Raw genomic sequence first — 16697 nt, 5'->3', positions numbered from 1 at the left:
CAGAATGCTCATTTAATTAAAAAGTATTCAGTCATGCTCGAGCAAAAGTGCTCAGAATGCTCGCTTTTGAATGCTTGCGCTTGTGTTTTGCCGTCGCGCCGTACCAACGCTTAGCTCATATTGGTCATAATTATTATTTGCAGTGCAATTTGTGGACAACAACAACCCGGGCGGTGGTGAGCACGTCATTAAGTATTTTATATAAGGTCCTATTTTGTCTGGCACCTCCTGAATAAAATAATATAAAACGCCCATGTAATGACAACTGATTCTATAATAAATGCAATGGGCACATTATGGATACTAGACTCACTAGTACTTGCTGAGAATTTCGAAAATTTTATACCCAATTATAATATCTAATCAAAAAATCAATTCAGAAACTCTTGTTCAGTAATCTTTGCAACTTCAATTAAAAAAAGGGACATCAATGATCCGTCTTAAATTGAAAAGGACCTTATATAAAAATATTTGTCTATCCGGGTATCATCAACGCTTTACTCATTTGGGTCATATTATTCTAGTGAACTTTGTCAACAACCCATATGACAACAACCCCGGTCAAGGTGAGCATGGCATAATTATTTAGTTACATCTCGGTACATTTTATTAATTTATTTAACTTTAATTGAACAGTTTTAAGCTGAATACCTTAAAAAACTAACAAAATTATTTAACATTTCTTTAGCTAGCCAATTCTATTCTCTTTCACTCATTTTCGTTCATTTTATTTTTAGTAAACTTTGTGAACAGCGACCCGAATAACCCAAGCGGCGGTGAGCAAATTACTTAGTTTAATATAAATTAATAATACATTTTATTTTTGAATTTTTTGCTCATAATAGTCTTTATTATTATTTCTAGTAAACTTTGTCAACAACGACCCTAGTAATCCATCTGGCGGTGAGCAAATTACTTAGTTCAATATAAATTAATAGTTAATTACATTTTAGAATTTTTTGCTCATAATAGTCTTTATTATTATTTTTAGTTAATTTCGTCAACACCAACCCTAGTAATCCGTCTGGCGGTGAGCAAATTACTTAATTAAAATATTAAATAACAATTTTTTTTTGAAATTTTTTGCTCATAATAGTCTTTATTATTATTTCTAGTGAACTTTGTCAACAACGACCCTAGTAATCCAAGCGGCGGTGAGCAAAATACTTAACAAAATTATTAATGCTTTATTATTTTTTTGGAATTTTTGCTCATAATAGTCTTTATTATTATTTCTAGTGAACTTTGTCAACAACAACCCGAGTAATCCGAGCGGTGGTGAGATACTTTTTAATAACAAAAAATATTTTCCAAATTACAAAAAAATACGTCGTTAATTTTTTTAATTATTGTTTTTAGTGAACTTTGTCAACAACAACCCCAGTAATCCGTCTGGCGGTGAGCATTTATTTAAATAAATAAACCCTTTTATTCTTTCTTCCTTTTCTAATCAAAATAATAGTAACAGTTAGGGATAAAGCAACGCTTAGATACAACGTGATTTCTTTACATTTTTGTACATTTCACTTCTTCATTTTGTGCTGTTCTCACTGTCAACTGTCTATCTATGTAAAAATGCTTCGCTTTGTATTAATCGTCCGCATTATTTATTTATTCTAGTGAACTTTGTGAACAACAACCCCAACGACCCGTCTGCTGGTGAGCCAATGCTTTACTAAGATAATAAGGTCTAACAACAAATGCTGGTATAATAATAAAAGGATCATTGCCCTTTGAACTTCTTTTAAAAAGAATTCTATTTCTAAAATGAACTACTGCTTACGTAATAGTGAATGCAGCATGGTTTACTTGTGGCGAGCGACGGCACATAAGATTTAAACTAAAACAACATCGAAGGTTTCTAATCACAGCATTTATTGTTGGATCTTAAATAATAAAATACTACCATAGCAATAGACAGCTATGTTTTGGCTTTGCTTCTAACCATCACGTTTCATATTTTCAGTGAATTTCGTAGATGGCAACCCTGACCAAGGTACGTTTACTAACAAATTAATACACCTTCCTTGTATAGTGAACCTTAGATCTCTCCCAAATTAGGAGCGTATGAGCTGCGCGGCCGCCCTGTGCGCGAAGCACGCGCGCACAGTCCGCCGGCACAGATAAAACGTATCCTCGGATTCGACCAAACCTCGACCCCCAAGCCCTCCTCTCCCGAAGCCTAATGTATGTTAATACCTGTACCATTATTGGGTAATTTCTTAGGTCAACAATAAATTATTTTTACATTTCAATACGATATCCGTACGATTATCGTACTTTAATTCATTAATTTGACGATATACTTATATATTGAATCTTTCTACCAAATTTTAGAGAAGTAGGTATGCTATTTGAAGCAAAAAAAAATGACGTCAAAAGTTGCGATCTCCAACAAAATTCATAGATAGTTTTTGACAATTCGATTAAAGTATTGAATTTGTCTAGTAGGAAACTACCGTATTGTACCCAACCTGCTTTGAGTAAACGTGGGGTTAATAGTCAAACCTTCGCCGTGCAAGAAGTGGTCTCCGGTCATCAGTGATAAATGATATTTATTTTGCAAATAGGTTATAAAATAACACTTTTACACGTCAATCTCTTAAATAACTAGATGAGGCCGGCATTTCCTATCCGACTACTCTGAGAAGAAATGCCGAAACAAACTCAGAGGTCATAGTCTCTTTTAAAGTCCAGACAAAATCAAATAAAGATGTCCGTCTCTCATAGGATGATGATGTGAGGTTAATACCTACTGTAAATATTATTATGCATGCATGTTTATGTGTTCGCTTGCAGGTTTAGGAATATATAAAACATGTCTCTATTTAGGTAGATATTAGGTTAATATAGGCTTGACACTATTCCCTCCCGTTTTCCAACTGTTGTTTTCCCAAAATTATAATAATGTACTTGAATGAAGTATGTTAACTTTCTGGTACTAATTGAAAATTTCTTTTGTTTCAGTTGTGATCACCAACCGTGAGTATAAATAATCGTATCAACTTAAGCACTACAAGCTTCTACCCGCGGCTTCGTCCGCGTTCCCTTGGGATAAAAAGCCTAGCCTATGTGTTATTCCAGACTATAATCTATACCAGTTCCAAATTTCGCCACGATCTCTTCAGCCGCTGGCTGAAGCTGGTTTATAATAGTAACATAAACTTATAGCTCATTTTATTACTCATTCGAGGACTGCTCGACTAGTTTCAAGTTATGATAGGGGCTCATAATTATTATAAACTGGTGATTACGAATTTATGTCGTAACAAACGAATTAAAATAGAAGTAAACGTATCTATATATGTATGTACTAATATAGAAAACTTTTATTTTTACAGCCGACCCATTCTTCGGCCAGCCCTCATACCCTCGTGAGTATTATTTCAAATCTAAATAATTTAACTACTACTTACCTATGACCCATCAGTCGGGTTCGACACCCGTCTTGAGTAAAGCATGAAGTAATGATTTTTGGTTAAAATTTTTACTATAAAGGTCTAAATTCAGTACACAGAGACATTTAATAATTACTTAAACTATTCCTTAGTAACGATTTTGTTCCGATAATTGTTTAAGGTTCGGTTAAGTGACCATTGAATGACTTGCTTTTCTTTTGTTTCAGAACGCCCTGGTGAGTGTCTTCAGCAGACTATTTAAACAGACCTACAAGAAAAAATAAATAGATTGACAACTTTGATGATCAAGTGTTTACAAGCTTGTGTTGGGTTCGATTCCCTGGCCAGGCTGATTATATATTAGGTTTTATATTTAGGCAGTGGTTAGGTTACTTATTATTAAAACAGTTGATTAAGATCCTTTTACAAAAACTGGTGAAAATTAGACATTAAATATAATTTTAATATTATTATAAATTACCCATCTGCTGATTAAAAGATGCGGTCTTATTACCAAATACCTATATTTTTTTCTAAAAGCAATTCTGTTTTGTTTCTTGCAGCCTTCCCTAGTAAGTATAGTTCAGAATGTATTTAAAAAAATCGTCTTTATGACGTGCTATGACATATTTAACTCCATAATTATTTCAAAAAGGACGATTAATTAATTTAGTGCCACTAAAATCTGTGCTGGTACCATTGAGGCAAACCTTCTCCGTGTGAGAAGAGGCTTTGGTCAGTAGTGGCCATTAATAGGCTGTTGATGATGATGAAAAACTGTCCTAGGTACTGTAATATTTTAGTTTTGTAAACAAACAAAACAAAACTAAAAAGCCTTAGAGAAGCCAAACTGCTCGAAGAGTATTTTATACAAAACCTGCCTGTATACGAGTTTGCTTTACGTTTAACGAAATCGAAACGAGAGCGCTTGGCGTTCTAATTGGCTGTCTCGAATAGACCAACCACTCAGAACGCCGAATACGCTATACCATATACCTCACTACAAGCAGTATTATCGGGACTATCAGTACATGACCGATAGTCCTAGTTAAGACAAAGTCTGAAACGAGTAAAATATCACCAGTCCAATAATCTGATATCTTATTAAGTCTAAACGTAAATTAAAATTGCACGAAATGTATCGAGCAGGACTTTCTAACGTAGTGTTCTTTACAGACATCTCACCTGCCTTCGTCAACCGCCCATACCCCGGCAAGCAATGTGAGTATATACACCAATAATTAGATATATAACAACTTACCAGGAACTCCATACCATCACATAAATCCAGTTATGTAGAAAGAAAATTGATAACTTTTCAACCTCTTGCCTAACGAAATTTTGTTGTTTAGTTATCGTGATAAAATTAATGAGTATATTTCTTTGGGAAAGTTGTTTGCAATCATGAGTACAATCATTTAAATATCCTTCACTGATCCGGAGCTGCGGACCAGTAGCGGAAGCATGGTCCAAGGAACAGGGTGGTTAGGGTTCCAGAGACAGAAACCTCTCGCTCGCCCAAGGCGGAATAGTCATTGGATGATTTTCCCCCAAGAAAAAAATCCTTCACTAATTACCAGACACCCTATATACATTTTGGCCCTATATAGAAAATGGCAAAGACCCACTGTAGGCAAAAATCTTAATTTCTAAAAACAGATTATATCTAAGCTATTATTTCTTGATAACACGGACGAAACCAACGCTAGAACATATTATGTATAATAATTGTTTATGTAATCTTATTTAGATACATATTATTATGTTTGCAGACAACAACCCCTTGGCTCGCGGCGGCAAATGAACCACTTAATAAGAACAACGCATTTCACTCCAATTACTTCTGATTTAAATTCAATTTCTTCTTGTACAGTATTTTGATTGTACTTTCAATTAATTTGGTTGTCTTCTGGTTATTAAAATTATGTGAATAAACAGTATCTCCTTGTATTTCTACTTTTGACTTTTATTCTTGTCTTTTTTTGAGGGGGGATAATCATTTAATGACTTCTCTCGCTTTTGGCGAGGCGAGAGGGAGTGTCAGACTTTTACTGACTAGAAACCACCCCGTTCTTATTCCTGCTTTTCGAGCCGGAGCCCCGGTAACCTAGCAATCCGATTCGGCTTCGCTCGTGTGCTATTTTTACACATTCTTGGTCCTTTCTCCATTTTCTAGTTTTCCTTGAGAAACGCTTTCTCTAAAACAAATCCCGTTTAGATTGTAGTTTTGCACTTAACAATAAATATTGCGATTGATCTTAATATTTATAGATTGGCATCCAATACACATACCTAGTATTCAATGCAAATAAATGATTTCTATTTCTACATACACACATGTTACACTCATAGACAAACAACTTACTACCTTCTATGAAACAATGGCATTTTTAATGCCCCAGTGATTGCACTTATTTTCTTTCTACATAACATTTGTATTTATTTGGTATGAGGGCTAATATTTTCGAACATACTCATAAAGAAATTATAGTTAATTACAATCATAGAAGATTGTCTTAAATAAATTCTATGAATAATATGAAAAATGCCTCAAGCAATTAGAAATACCTTAATGTTTGCCGCTCTCCGCTAAAGAGTAGAAAATACCAAAGGCATTGCATAAAAACTGTACTCAGGCTTATTTTAATTATAATGCATTGGTAGCAAGAGCAACTTTAAAAGTACCTCGACACGAGTCACGGGTTCGATTCCTAGAAGAAAATGCATATCTTGACTGCCTCGTTGGCCGAGTGGTTGCAAGTGCGACTACCTGGTAAGGGGTCTCGGGTTCGATTCCCAAGTCGGGGGAAGTATTGCTGGGAATTTTCGGTTTTTCGAAAATTTCTCAGTAGTAGCACGGGGTCTGGAAATGTGCCCGGTAATAGGTTTATATTACATGGGACTTACAATATAAATAGTGAAAAGTGAGTGTACAGTATACAGTGGCATTACGTGCCATAATGTGCGAATGGCGCTATAAAAAAAATCCATGTCATCAATGCTCAAATTACCCCAAGGTTAGAGTTTTGACAGAAGGCACTTTTGAACGACAGGCAAATATTTTTTTTTTTATGAAACACCCCGGTAATCGAGCAGACGTATTACCTGATGGTAAGCAATCGCCGCCGCCCATGGACACTTGAAACTTGAAACACCAGAGGCGTTAGGCGTGCGTTGCCGGCGAAGCATGGCTCTCCCACACTGACTAAAATCACTCTGGCAATCAGTCGATTATATGGTACCTCAAAGAAACAGGTTCTGTGATATGTCATCATCTATGAATGAACGAATGAATAAATTAAATCAGCCGTGATCGTCCCACTGCAGGGCGAAGGCCTCCCTTCCCTCCTTCTCTTATCATTCCGTGTTTATTTATGTTTCCTCTTGTTTTTCAGACAACGACCCTGCCCTTCGCGGCGGCAAATGAGCGACGTAACACCAAAAGCCTTCCCAGAAACCTACTATTTTTGAAAAATTTTCAAAATAAAATAAAGTTCAACTTACTATTGCATCAGTGTAATGTATCTCAATAACTTTTCCGGATTTTTAAATTGATATTCTTGTATTAGCAGCCTTGTAATTAACTAAATTCTAAATAAACAGACAATTTATTCTTTCTTTATGCCTTTTATTGAAACCAAGCGTTCCTGAATTGGAGATAATTGCCGATTTTATTTGTGAATTTCGTAATATTGTTTTCGTATGATTGCTTTGATAAATTTCCAATTTGGTGCAGTTCTTGATAAATGGACCAATCATGCTTATCAGGACTCAGAATCCTATACATAGTGACTTCCACATAGAGACTGATTAAATATGCAGTTTTTGTGCTATTAGATAGTGAAACCATCGGTTTGAAGATCAGAAAACGTTACTTATACAGTACAGAAATGTGAAAATCGCAACAATGGCCATTATTATAGTTTCTGCCAGCGCCTTTGCCCACGTTCCCATGGGATAAAGGACGTTCTCGTAGAATAAAAATATATCTTATCACCTAAGTCAGCTTATACCCGATCTGTATACCAAATTTCATCAAAATCCGTTCAGTAGTTTCAGCGTGATTGACGGCTAAACATCCAAACATAGAAATAAACTTTTACATGTATAATATTAGTGTGATAAGTGCTAGTGAGCTGTTCCGGCTTTGCTCGAGTACTATTCCTTACCTTACCCGGTGCATTAGTCAATTATTTTAAACAAAATTCATTTATTATTTTGGTGCAGTCATTCGAGCGTTATGCACGTAAGTTAAACATTTCGGAGATGCATTTTTAATTGGACGGATGCCCAAGGCCATCCAAAACACCAGAGGCTTTACAAGTGCGTTGCCGGCTAGAAATTTAAGTGTTGTTGGGGAATCAGGGATTAGGAATATTGGGAAGGGTTGTAATTGGGCCTCCGGTAACCTCAGCCACACCACGAAACACAACGCAAGTTGTTTCACGTCGGTTTTCTGTGAGGCCGTGGTTACACTCCGGTCGAGTTGACCCATTCATGCCGAAAGAAGGCTCTCCCATTTTGACATCAGCTCCATACAGAATGTGTTAAAATTGTATCTCTAGTAGGCAAATCTACAGATAAATAGGTTATTGAAATTGGCCGTTTGAGAGCAGTTAGATATGAGACCTACATTTCTATGCGACATACATAACGAAGGATGATTATAATTAAATAATTGCTCATAAGAATCTTGATTGACAATGCTATAGACTCGTATCCTATACAATCCATTGTATTAAATGTCCGCAATGACTAGTTTTTTCTGCTTCGATCCATTATAAGTGACGTAAGTGGAAATAAGTGGTACATTTGTTTATGTTGGAAAGTACTATAAAAGGGCCCTTGTATTCTTCAGAAGTCAGTCAGTAATTAGATTTTGTTAAATATCGTCCAAGATGTCTCGCCTGGGGGTAAGTGTATGTATAGTGGCATTTCTATTTTCTTTATTATTTGCTTTTCTTTTTTTATTTATCAGGCCTTGTTGGTTGATTAGTCGAACATGCGACTGTCGATTAAGATGGTGGTACCTAAGTGTTCGGGTCGGGAAAAGAATTGTTGGGGATTTTCGAATATTCTTAGTATAATAGCCTGGAATCCAGAATAATTGTGCGTGGTGTACTGCAATAGGTTCACTCGTTTTTTTCTAAAGAAAAAAAAAAGAAAATGTAGGTGTTACTTTGAATATGAGCAGTATTTATCAATTTTGGGTTTTGATAATGAAAAATATTATAAGTACCTTGTCCCCTCATTGATGAGTGGCTTAAGAGGTGCCACGGCATCCTCACCTATTGCCTGACGCAGGTGCTTACCGGACATGAGAACTTTGGTAGGTTCCTGTTTCTGTTAGGGCAGAAGGTAACGCCTGGGTGTAATCTCCGCGAGGACTGCCCGGAGGACATGGTGGTGGTGTGCTCTGCATAGGCTATATACCGCCGTGTCCTCACGGATGTAGTCGGCATTTGTTCAGACCCTGGTGTAGAGCAAGAGGGATTGGGTTGCCGACTCCTCCTTCTGTGAACATTAGTTGGGTACTTCTATATAACCACCAAATAAGGCACTGATAAATTAATTTTAAACAACTATTCAGTGCCCTCTAAATACTAGGCTGGCATCCTTCAACACGTAGTTCTCGGGTATCCCGATATCATATCATAGATATCATCACAAATCAGTTAAAAATATTCTTATATTATTGTGTGGCTAAGAGTGTATGAGTAGTATTAATTAATAATAATTGAAATAGATAGATACATAAGAGCAATTGTATTCAGTATCCATTGCTCTGATTTAAGTTGCAGGTATTAGATAGATACTTAGTTTTAGACTGCTCTGCAAACTAGGCAAATGCCTAGGGCACCTGATTATAGAGGGACGCCGCCACCGTCGCAAGATGCGTGTGCCTGACAGCCCCTAGAGTAGCAGCGTCACCAAAAACAATTAGGGGCGCCTGATATGAGTGTATAAGCTTCAGGAAATATTTTGTAAAAGGTTTTCAAAATGTCCAGAACCAGAGTCCATTAAATAGGCTATACAACTTATTTTGCTGTGCCTAATAGGAGCCACGTCCACTTTGTATCCTAACTATCTTTATAAATGTTTATTACTACCTAAGTCTTACATGTAGAAAACAAATAAAGAATTGGGTATTGAGTATATGTATTTTTCGCGGTTCCAACTAATTAGTTTAAGTAATGCGTATTGCGTACGCATTACTTCGAGCTTACGAAACATCATTTGCCATAAAAAAGCAAACAATACAACTAATTTACAAATCATTAACCTATTCCAAAAAAGGAAGATATCCCCAATTCGGGCGGTAGGTATGTCTTTCATAAACCTTTGCAACAATAAATAATACTTATTTTCTGCCAACAGATGTTCGTCTGCTTGCTGGTGTTGGTGGCGCTGGCCGCTTGCGCAGAGATGCCCCCCAATATGAAGGCCCCCGAGCCCCCCAAGGATAGCATCCGCCATGACGCCCAAGCTCCCCCCCCTCGCCCAGATGGCCACCCCGACACATCCCGTACTGACGGCAGACTAGACTTACCCAAGGAAATACCCAAGCCAGATGCCAAGTCAACCCAAGATGGAAAAAGTTAAATAATATTGTAAACCATTTTAGACCAAAGCACACCGATTTCTCTTACTTTTTGTATTGCAAACGTATCTATGTATGTACTTAGTTTTACTTTGTAGAGCATTATAATTTAGCTGCAGCTATTTCATTATTGTTTTTTCTTTACCTTACACCTTGTCTTAAAGAAGTGGTCAGGTATATTTTTTTTTTTTTTATGGGACATGCCGGTAATCGAGCAGACGTATTACCTGATGGTAAGTAATCGCCGCCGCCCATGGACACTTGAAACATTAGAGGCTTTACAAGTGCGTTACCGGCTTTTTGGGAGTTAGGAATTTAAGGGTTGTTGTTCGGGAATGGGGATGGGGAAGATTGGGAAGGGGGGTAATTGGGCCTCCGGTAACCTCACTCACACAACAAAACACAACGCAAGCGTTGTTTCACGTCGGTTTTCTGTGAGGCCGTGGTATTACTCCGGTCGAGCCGGCCCATTCGTGCCGAAACATGGCTCTCCCACACTTGTGTTGTCCCATATTGTGTACTCGGAGGCGCATAAGACCCAGAGAGCGCCATAGTCAAGCACCTCATAGGCGCCGCCGTCACTCCATGGGCATAGAAAACTGACTGCACAGTTAGTGTGGTGGCTGGGCGACCGGCTACCGCGCAAAGTGTAGCAGGTTCGATTCCCGCACGAAGCAACTCTTTGTGTGATCCACAAATTGTTGTTCCGGATCTGGGTGTCATGTGTATGTGAATTTGTCTGTTTGTAAACGCACCCACGACACAAGAGGAAATCCTAGTAAGTGGCAACGAACATTTTTTTAAAGAAATAGAAAATCAAAGCTCCTAAAATATAAATTTTCGCATAAAAGTGATTATCGGAACTTTTATCAGTTTACTTCTATAGTTTCATGTAACATAGAAAATGTCTGCTATAAAGTATGTTGTAGGCGCATCGATCATAATATTAGCGCCCACTTTAACATGTTTTCTGATCTTTGTACGAGTTAGTGTAGTTAGTACATTGAAGTGTAGTCATCCGTACAATGATAATATATCTTTAAATATAAAATAAGTCAAATGATTTCCCAACTTGAAATATAGTAGTTAAAATTAAAACAAACATTCATATGCTGGATTAATATTTATTTATTTATAAAAACGTATTAATACATGGCACCTATAGACGTTTCGCAATTTTAGAACCTTACACAACCTTAAAAAAATTACACAAGAAATTTTGTGGTGGCCAGAAGGTTTAAGACTCCCGCTTCTTATACATGAGGATGCGGGTTCGAAACCTACAATTGTGACTTTTTCTAAGTTGTATGTACTTTCTAAGTTTATTAAGACAACACTGACAAACCGGTTAAAGAAAACATCATGAGGAAACCTAGATTTATAATTTCTAGTTATGAGTTTGAAATCGCCAACCTGCATTGAACAATTATTATTTTTTTTATTTGAGAAGGGGCTTTGGACAGCAGTGGCTACTAATAAGCTGTTGATGTGATGTGACTTGTAGATACCAATATGAGATGGTTACCGGGGCTCCGGCTCAAAGCAGGAGAAGGTACGGGGTGGTTTTTATTCAGTAAGAGTCTGACACTACCTCCCGCCTCGCTCAAGGCGGGAGAAGTCATTGGATGACTTTCCCCCCTCAAAAAAAAAGATACTAATTTGGGATATGAACATAGTTGTGGAAGTAATTTGGATAAGGGCCTCCAGTATTCATTGATTGGCTGACGTACAAACCTCCATTACCACCATCGTATGTTTGTTCATGTTGGAATGGAGGGTTAGATCTGTAACCAGTCCACTGTCTAGAGTCAGGTTGGTAAGGACGCCTAGGTTCAGTTGTAGGCCTAGGTTGGTATGTATCAAAAGAGTTACTATAAGTGTGCCTATGCTGGTAAACTGGTCGACCACCCGTGTTATACGAGACCACATTTCCATTGTCATCTACGACAGTGACTATTGAATTTCCATTGGCAACTACAGTGTTTGTTTTTGCAACTACTCTATTCCTATGTATTGGTCGCTGTTCTTCCTGTTCTGGAAGATCAGAAACCCTATGTGTCGTTGGATTGGTTGTAGTGTCGCGAGAGTTTGGTTGGTTGATTGGTCGCTGTGATGGGACGCGTTCAGTCATCTGATTGTGATAGGTCGGCACCCTCGTATTACCCCCGCCTCGTTCAGTCATCTGATCCACGTTATTGGTTGGTTGTCTCGGCCGATTTGATTGAGGTCGCTGTTCTGGTAACTTTGTGGTTCTGTCCTCAAATTGCTGTGGATAAGTATCCGTATTCTGAGGTCTTTGGTTTTCATAGCTATACTGAGTAGACAAATGTGAGTCGTCTACTCTGATATTGATTATACCTGGAATAATTATTTTTTTAGTTAGTTTTGTAATTAAGCAGTGATGTAGTAAACAGAATAGTTTAACATCTGTACCCTAGTAAACTAATGGTATAAACACAGGACAAGTCAAATCAAGTGAATAGAATTATAGTTAATGTAAACTTTGACATAGTTTGTCAATGTTATGTTCCATCCCCTTACATCAACTGTTCATTCACCCGTAAATATATTAAAAAACGCAATTTATAATAAGTTCTTGTTTGAGTGGGGAAAATCATTCAATGACTTCTGTCGCCTAGGGCAGGCTAGGGCGAGGCGAGAGGTAGTGTCTTACTGACTAAAAACCACCGTACCTAACAATGATTTTCGAGCCGGAGCCCCAATAACCCGCTAGGCAGTTCGTAGCTCCTTAATTATTTTTAATAGGTTGACGATACGAAATCATGAATTGATTAATTAACAAGTATTCTACTAGAATACCACATGTTACGTGGACCTTATAAATGAGACATTCGATTTTTTTATGTTAAATGGGCCGATGTTTGGCTGCTATCTCGCCTGATGGTAAGTGATGATGCGGCCTACGGTGGAGCACGTCTGCCCATAAGCAACCTATTCACTCGGGCTTTGAAGACACCCATGTTAAACTAGAAAATTCTCTAATAAACTGTATTTATAAAGAGCTGATCTACCGAGTCGAAGGCTATGGGCTTAAATACCCTTTCTTTATACATTAGTTCATTTTAGTATTAACAGGTATCAAAAATATGTGCACATACAAACTAACCATAGCATTGCGCCGTGATGGTAACAATAATTAATATGCAGCATGTCTGAAACAAAAACATGTCATATTAATAACACACAAACAATTTCATTTTAATATACGGATGAGTATCTTCAATTTTATAAAAGCTATTTTAGATAATTGTATAATTCCTTGCTTACTACTGAACCCTAAAAAATAAGGATGACGTTTAATTCCTTCTCAAAAAGATAATTGAAAATTAATCTCAATATTTTCAATTAAAATTAAATAAAACACGTATTTAATACAAAAAAAACTGTCTGCCTCGTTGGCCGAGTGGTTGCAAGTGCGACTGCCGGGCAAGGGGTCTCGGATTCGATTCCCGGGTTGGCCAAAGTAACACTGGGCTTTTTACGGTTTTTCGAAAATTTCTCATTTTATTACGCACGGAAACCGGAATTGTGCCCAGTTTATGGCAATAGGCTCACCATCTATTACATGGGACTTACGACATAAATTGTGAAAAGTGGGTGTAGATTGCACAGCGGCATTACATGCCATAATGTGCACCTCTGCCTACCCCTGCGGGAATAAAAGTCGTGACGATATGTTTTGTACAAAAAAATTCCATCACAAGTATCTTCGGATTACTTTCTGGGAAGCCCCGGCAACTAATTTGTATGAAAATTGTGATTATAAACGGATTTTATTTATTTAAAAAACATCTAACGAAATTCAATATCAAAATAATAAATGCAAAAGAAAATACAGAAATAAAAATACAGACAAAGCTATTTAAACATATTTAAGAAATATGAACTTACAATGACTTTCATGGTGCTTCCAAACTTGACACCAGGTCCGACACACTTCACGTCTGTTTATGAACTGAGAGAGCAGCCTCCAATACTTAGGTATTTAAGTAATCATTGTTGAGATAATATGGTAATTATTTACATTTTGAGTTTATCAGGATTTGACCTGTCGTGTACATTAATCATTACCACAGGTCGGAATTAGGTAGAGTTATTCGTGTACTTACACTGATTTTATACAGCGAAAGACTCAAATCCCGAGATTAATTTTAAAGAGCAGAAAAAATACCGTGATTTTATAAATAAAAAGTTATTTACTTTTATGCTACTTTTACACGACGTTGCCAAACTTACATCAATGACATCCAAAGATGTTGCCACATTTGTAGTTATGTCTATCTCTGACGTTCTTATTATTATTTAGTTGTAATATTGTTGGCCACACGGAATTGTCCATTAGAAATCTCAGGAAGGTCCACATTAATATCAACATTTCGATGCAAGTACATAAATAACTCTACCTAATTCCGACCTATGATAATTACCTATACTAATGTATATACATAAGTAAACTATAATTGCTTAATATAAAAAGCTGAAGAGGTAGTTTGTTTGAACGCACTAATTTCAGGAACTATTGGTTCAAATTGAATATTTCTTTTTGTGTTGTATAGTTGAGTCTCTGAACTTCTGGACTGATTTCGAAACTTATTTTTAATTATTAGGGTTAGTTTTCAAGCAGTAACATTGGCTTATTGTAACCCATATTTTTATATAAAAGGTGTTCTTTTAGTAGTGTTGTGTTTAAAGATTGCAAAAATGAAGAAATTTCGTACCCCGGACCAGTTATTCAATGTTTAAAGTTAAAAATACATATTGACATTCAGTCAATGACTCTGTATAAAGTAGATCACAAATTCGAACGATGCGTCGCTTGGTCAATGAAAAGAATTGATAGCATTGACGAAGCAACAGAGACATTGAAAGAGATATAAGTTTTTAAACTGACATGGTCACTAACACTATTATTACAACTTATGACGGGATATTTACCATGTTTATTCACTTTGATGAGTTTCAGTTAATTCGTGATCATGGCGCTTGCAACAGTGCCGAAATATGGGAAACTCATCAAAGTGAATAAATATGGTAGATGTAGTATGTGAGAGATCTCTTCCATAACAAACCATACGTAGATTTTATTGTATGTAAAAAAACTCAGAAAGAAAAAAATATTTACTATTGTAATGTTCAAACACAACGCTACCTCCCGTTTAAGCCGTGGCAGATACTTTTAAAGCTCCTTAAGAAGACTGGAGACATACTGGATAAAAAATATCTAAAAGATTGTCGCAAAACGATCATAGAACTAAATCCTGGAGGTCTACTCTAATTCATAGAAAAACGAAATTTCGTCCGAAACTTCGCAAATTTCGTACTACAATTCCATTTATTGCGAACCTTTGTGAACAAAAATAAACGAATTAAATGAAGATAAATAAATAAGTTTTCATTTGAAATTAAAAATATAACATTCTATTACGTAATTTCATTAGTAAATCAATAAAATTAAACGAAACTTCGGATCCTGGTCATAGTGAGTTGGTTAGTTATCAAAATCTATCAAGAGATGGCGCTACAAGTTTGTAAAACGAAAGAACGTTTCGAAAAGTAAACATTGTATAAAGTAAACACAAAATTATAATAATATTCTGATTGTGTAGTATAAACATGGCAAACCCCAATATAATTTGTTTTGATTCTTCTTATCAAAAATGTCAGTAACTATACAATTATTTAGGTAAGTATAATATTTCTAGAATAATATGAGGGATGTAAGAATGGAACCAATGAGGGTATTTTTTTATGTTATAAGCTCGTTTACAAGCAGAGGGGTCGCCAAACGATGGTAAGCAATCGCCGCCGCCCATGGACACCCGTAGCACCAGAGGAATTTAACGGTTGTTGGGGAATCAGGGATTTTAAAGATTGGGAAGGGGGTAAATGGGCCTTCGGTAACCTCACTCGTACAAAGAAACACAAGGAAAGCGTTGTTTCTAAATCTTTGTTTGAATCAATGATATTGCATATTGAAACAATTTAAGCTTATCAAACTAATTACAACATTATTACTATTAAACAATTAATGAGTAATTAAGTACCTATAAAAATATGAAACACATTGATAACTTATGCCCTCTGTGTTATCAACGAGCCACAATATTTGTATGAGTATTCCCCAGAGCTAAATATTTTATCTTGAGGTAAAGAGTACTATCTTTTACCACGTAATACCAGGAATTTCGTTCTGGTTAAAGAGAAATTATTATTAAACATTATTGTTTTACTTCGAGTCGACCTTTGTGCAAAAACAAAGTAAAAGTTATTTATTTCAAATTAGCTAGGAAGGCACTTTTGAACGACAAAGCAAATAATAATATTAATAACGTCTGTCTGCCTGTCAGTTGTCTAGTGAAGCTATGTTTGTGTCCATTATTATTTATCCTTATATTTTATTATACTAGCTCCTTCAATGTGGTGTTACTGGCTGTTCGGAAACTATTGACCGTAGTCGATAGCCTTACTTAATGTTAATTATAACAGTCCAATACAAAAGTAATTATTCAATTCTTTAGTTCCGGATTAGCGCGTTCAAACCAACTGTTCAGCTTTTTAATATTAGTATATGTAGATAATCAGTTACTTATACATAAATTATGTATTTGTTCTGTGGTCACGACTGCGAATAATTCATGTTTCTCACCAGTAGGTATCGAAACTACAATACGTAGGTA

At 36.3% G+C, this 16697-nt stretch overlaps 3 protein-coding genes across 53 annotated transcripts in view; 2 read left to right on the top strand and 1 right to left on the bottom strand.

Annotated features, from left to right (window-relative positions):
* Positions 1 to 16697, top strand: part of LOC118265676 (sporozoite surface protein 2) — a 137083-nt gene that overhangs the window by 7579 nt on the left and 112807 nt on the right. For 4 of the 50 annotated variants that reach the window (XM_050694852.1, XM_050694848.1, XM_050694850.1 and 1 more), the window contains exons 6-17: positions 144 to 176; positions 525 to 566; positions 738 to 776; positions 865 to 903; positions 992 to 1030; positions 1116 to 1154; positions 1240 to 1278; positions 1360 to 1398; positions 1621 to 1659; positions 1967 to 1996; positions 2968 to 2982; positions 3342 to 3374. In XM_050694852.1, coding sequence (XP_050550809.1) covers positions 144 to 176; positions 525 to 566; positions 738 to 776; positions 865 to 903; positions 992 to 1030; positions 1116 to 1154; positions 1240 to 1278; positions 1360 to 1398; positions 1621 to 1659; positions 1967 to 1996; positions 2968 to 2982; positions 3342 to 3374 — 426 coding nt within the window. Of the gene's footprint in view, positions 1 to 143; positions 177 to 524; positions 567 to 737; positions 777 to 864; positions 904 to 991; positions 1031 to 1115; positions 1155 to 1239; positions 1279 to 1359; positions 1399 to 1620; positions 1660 to 1966; positions 1997 to 2967; positions 2983 to 3341; positions 3375 to 3625; positions 4620 to 5170; positions 7017 to 16697 lie in introns of those variants that run through there. The other 46 variants (XM_050694869.1, XM_050694856.1, XM_050694854.1 and 43 more) reach the window with 45 other exon arrangements.
* On the top strand, positions 8155 to 10126 carry LOC118266489 (uncharacterized). 2 transcript variants are annotated; one of them, XM_035579964.2, is made up of 2 exons: positions 8155 to 8311; positions 9777 to 10126. In XM_035579964.2, exons 1-2 carry the CDS (start codon positions 8297 to 8299, stop codon positions 9999 to 10001), a joined length of 240 nt encoding a protein of 79 aa, XP_035435857.2. In that variant the 5' UTR covers positions 8155 to 8296; the 3' UTR covers positions 10002 to 10126. The 2 variants fall into 2 exon arrangements, with proteins under 2 accessions (XP_035435857.2, XP_035435856.2); XM_035579963.2 differs by having other exon boundaries at positions 8165 to 8317.
* LOC118266491 (uncharacterized) lies at positions 11108 to 14020 on the bottom strand. The gene is made up of 3 exons (XM_035579965.2): positions 13912 to 14020; positions 13127 to 13172; positions 11108 to 12357 (listed from the first exon to the last, which is right to left on the bottom strand). The coding sequence occupies exons 1-3, from the start codon at positions 13921 to 13923 to the stop codon at positions 11654 to 11656; spliced, it is 762 nt and encodes a 253-aa protein (XP_035435858.2). The 5' UTR covers positions 13924 to 14020; the 3' UTR covers positions 11108 to 11653.

This window comes from Spodoptera frugiperda, chromosome 7, assembly GCF_023101765.2.
Source record: "Spodoptera frugiperda isolate SF20-4 chromosome 7, AGI-APGP_CSIRO_Sfru_2.0, whole genome shotgun sequence".
In the NCBI taxonomy this organism is placed as follows: domain Eukaryota; kingdom Metazoa; phylum Arthropoda; class Insecta; order Lepidoptera; family Noctuidae; genus Spodoptera; species Spodoptera frugiperda.
This window is presented reverse-complemented; position numbering and strand designations above follow the sequence as displayed.

Excerpts from the sequence above, each read along its gene's own strand:
- LOC118266489 (XM_035579963.2), top strand. The coding sequence starts at position 8,297 with ATGTCTCGCCTGGGGGTAAGT. Across the intron at positions 8,318-9,776 it reads TGTCTCGCCTGGGGGTAAGT|ATGTTCGTCTGCTTGCTGGT; the intron begins GTATGTATAGTG and ends TTCTGCCAACAG.
- LOC118266491 (XM_035579965.2), bottom strand. Across the intron at positions 12,358-13,126 it reads CATCACGGCGCAATGCTATG|GTATAATCAATATCAGAGTA; the intron begins GTTAGTTTGTAT and ends TAATTATTCCAG.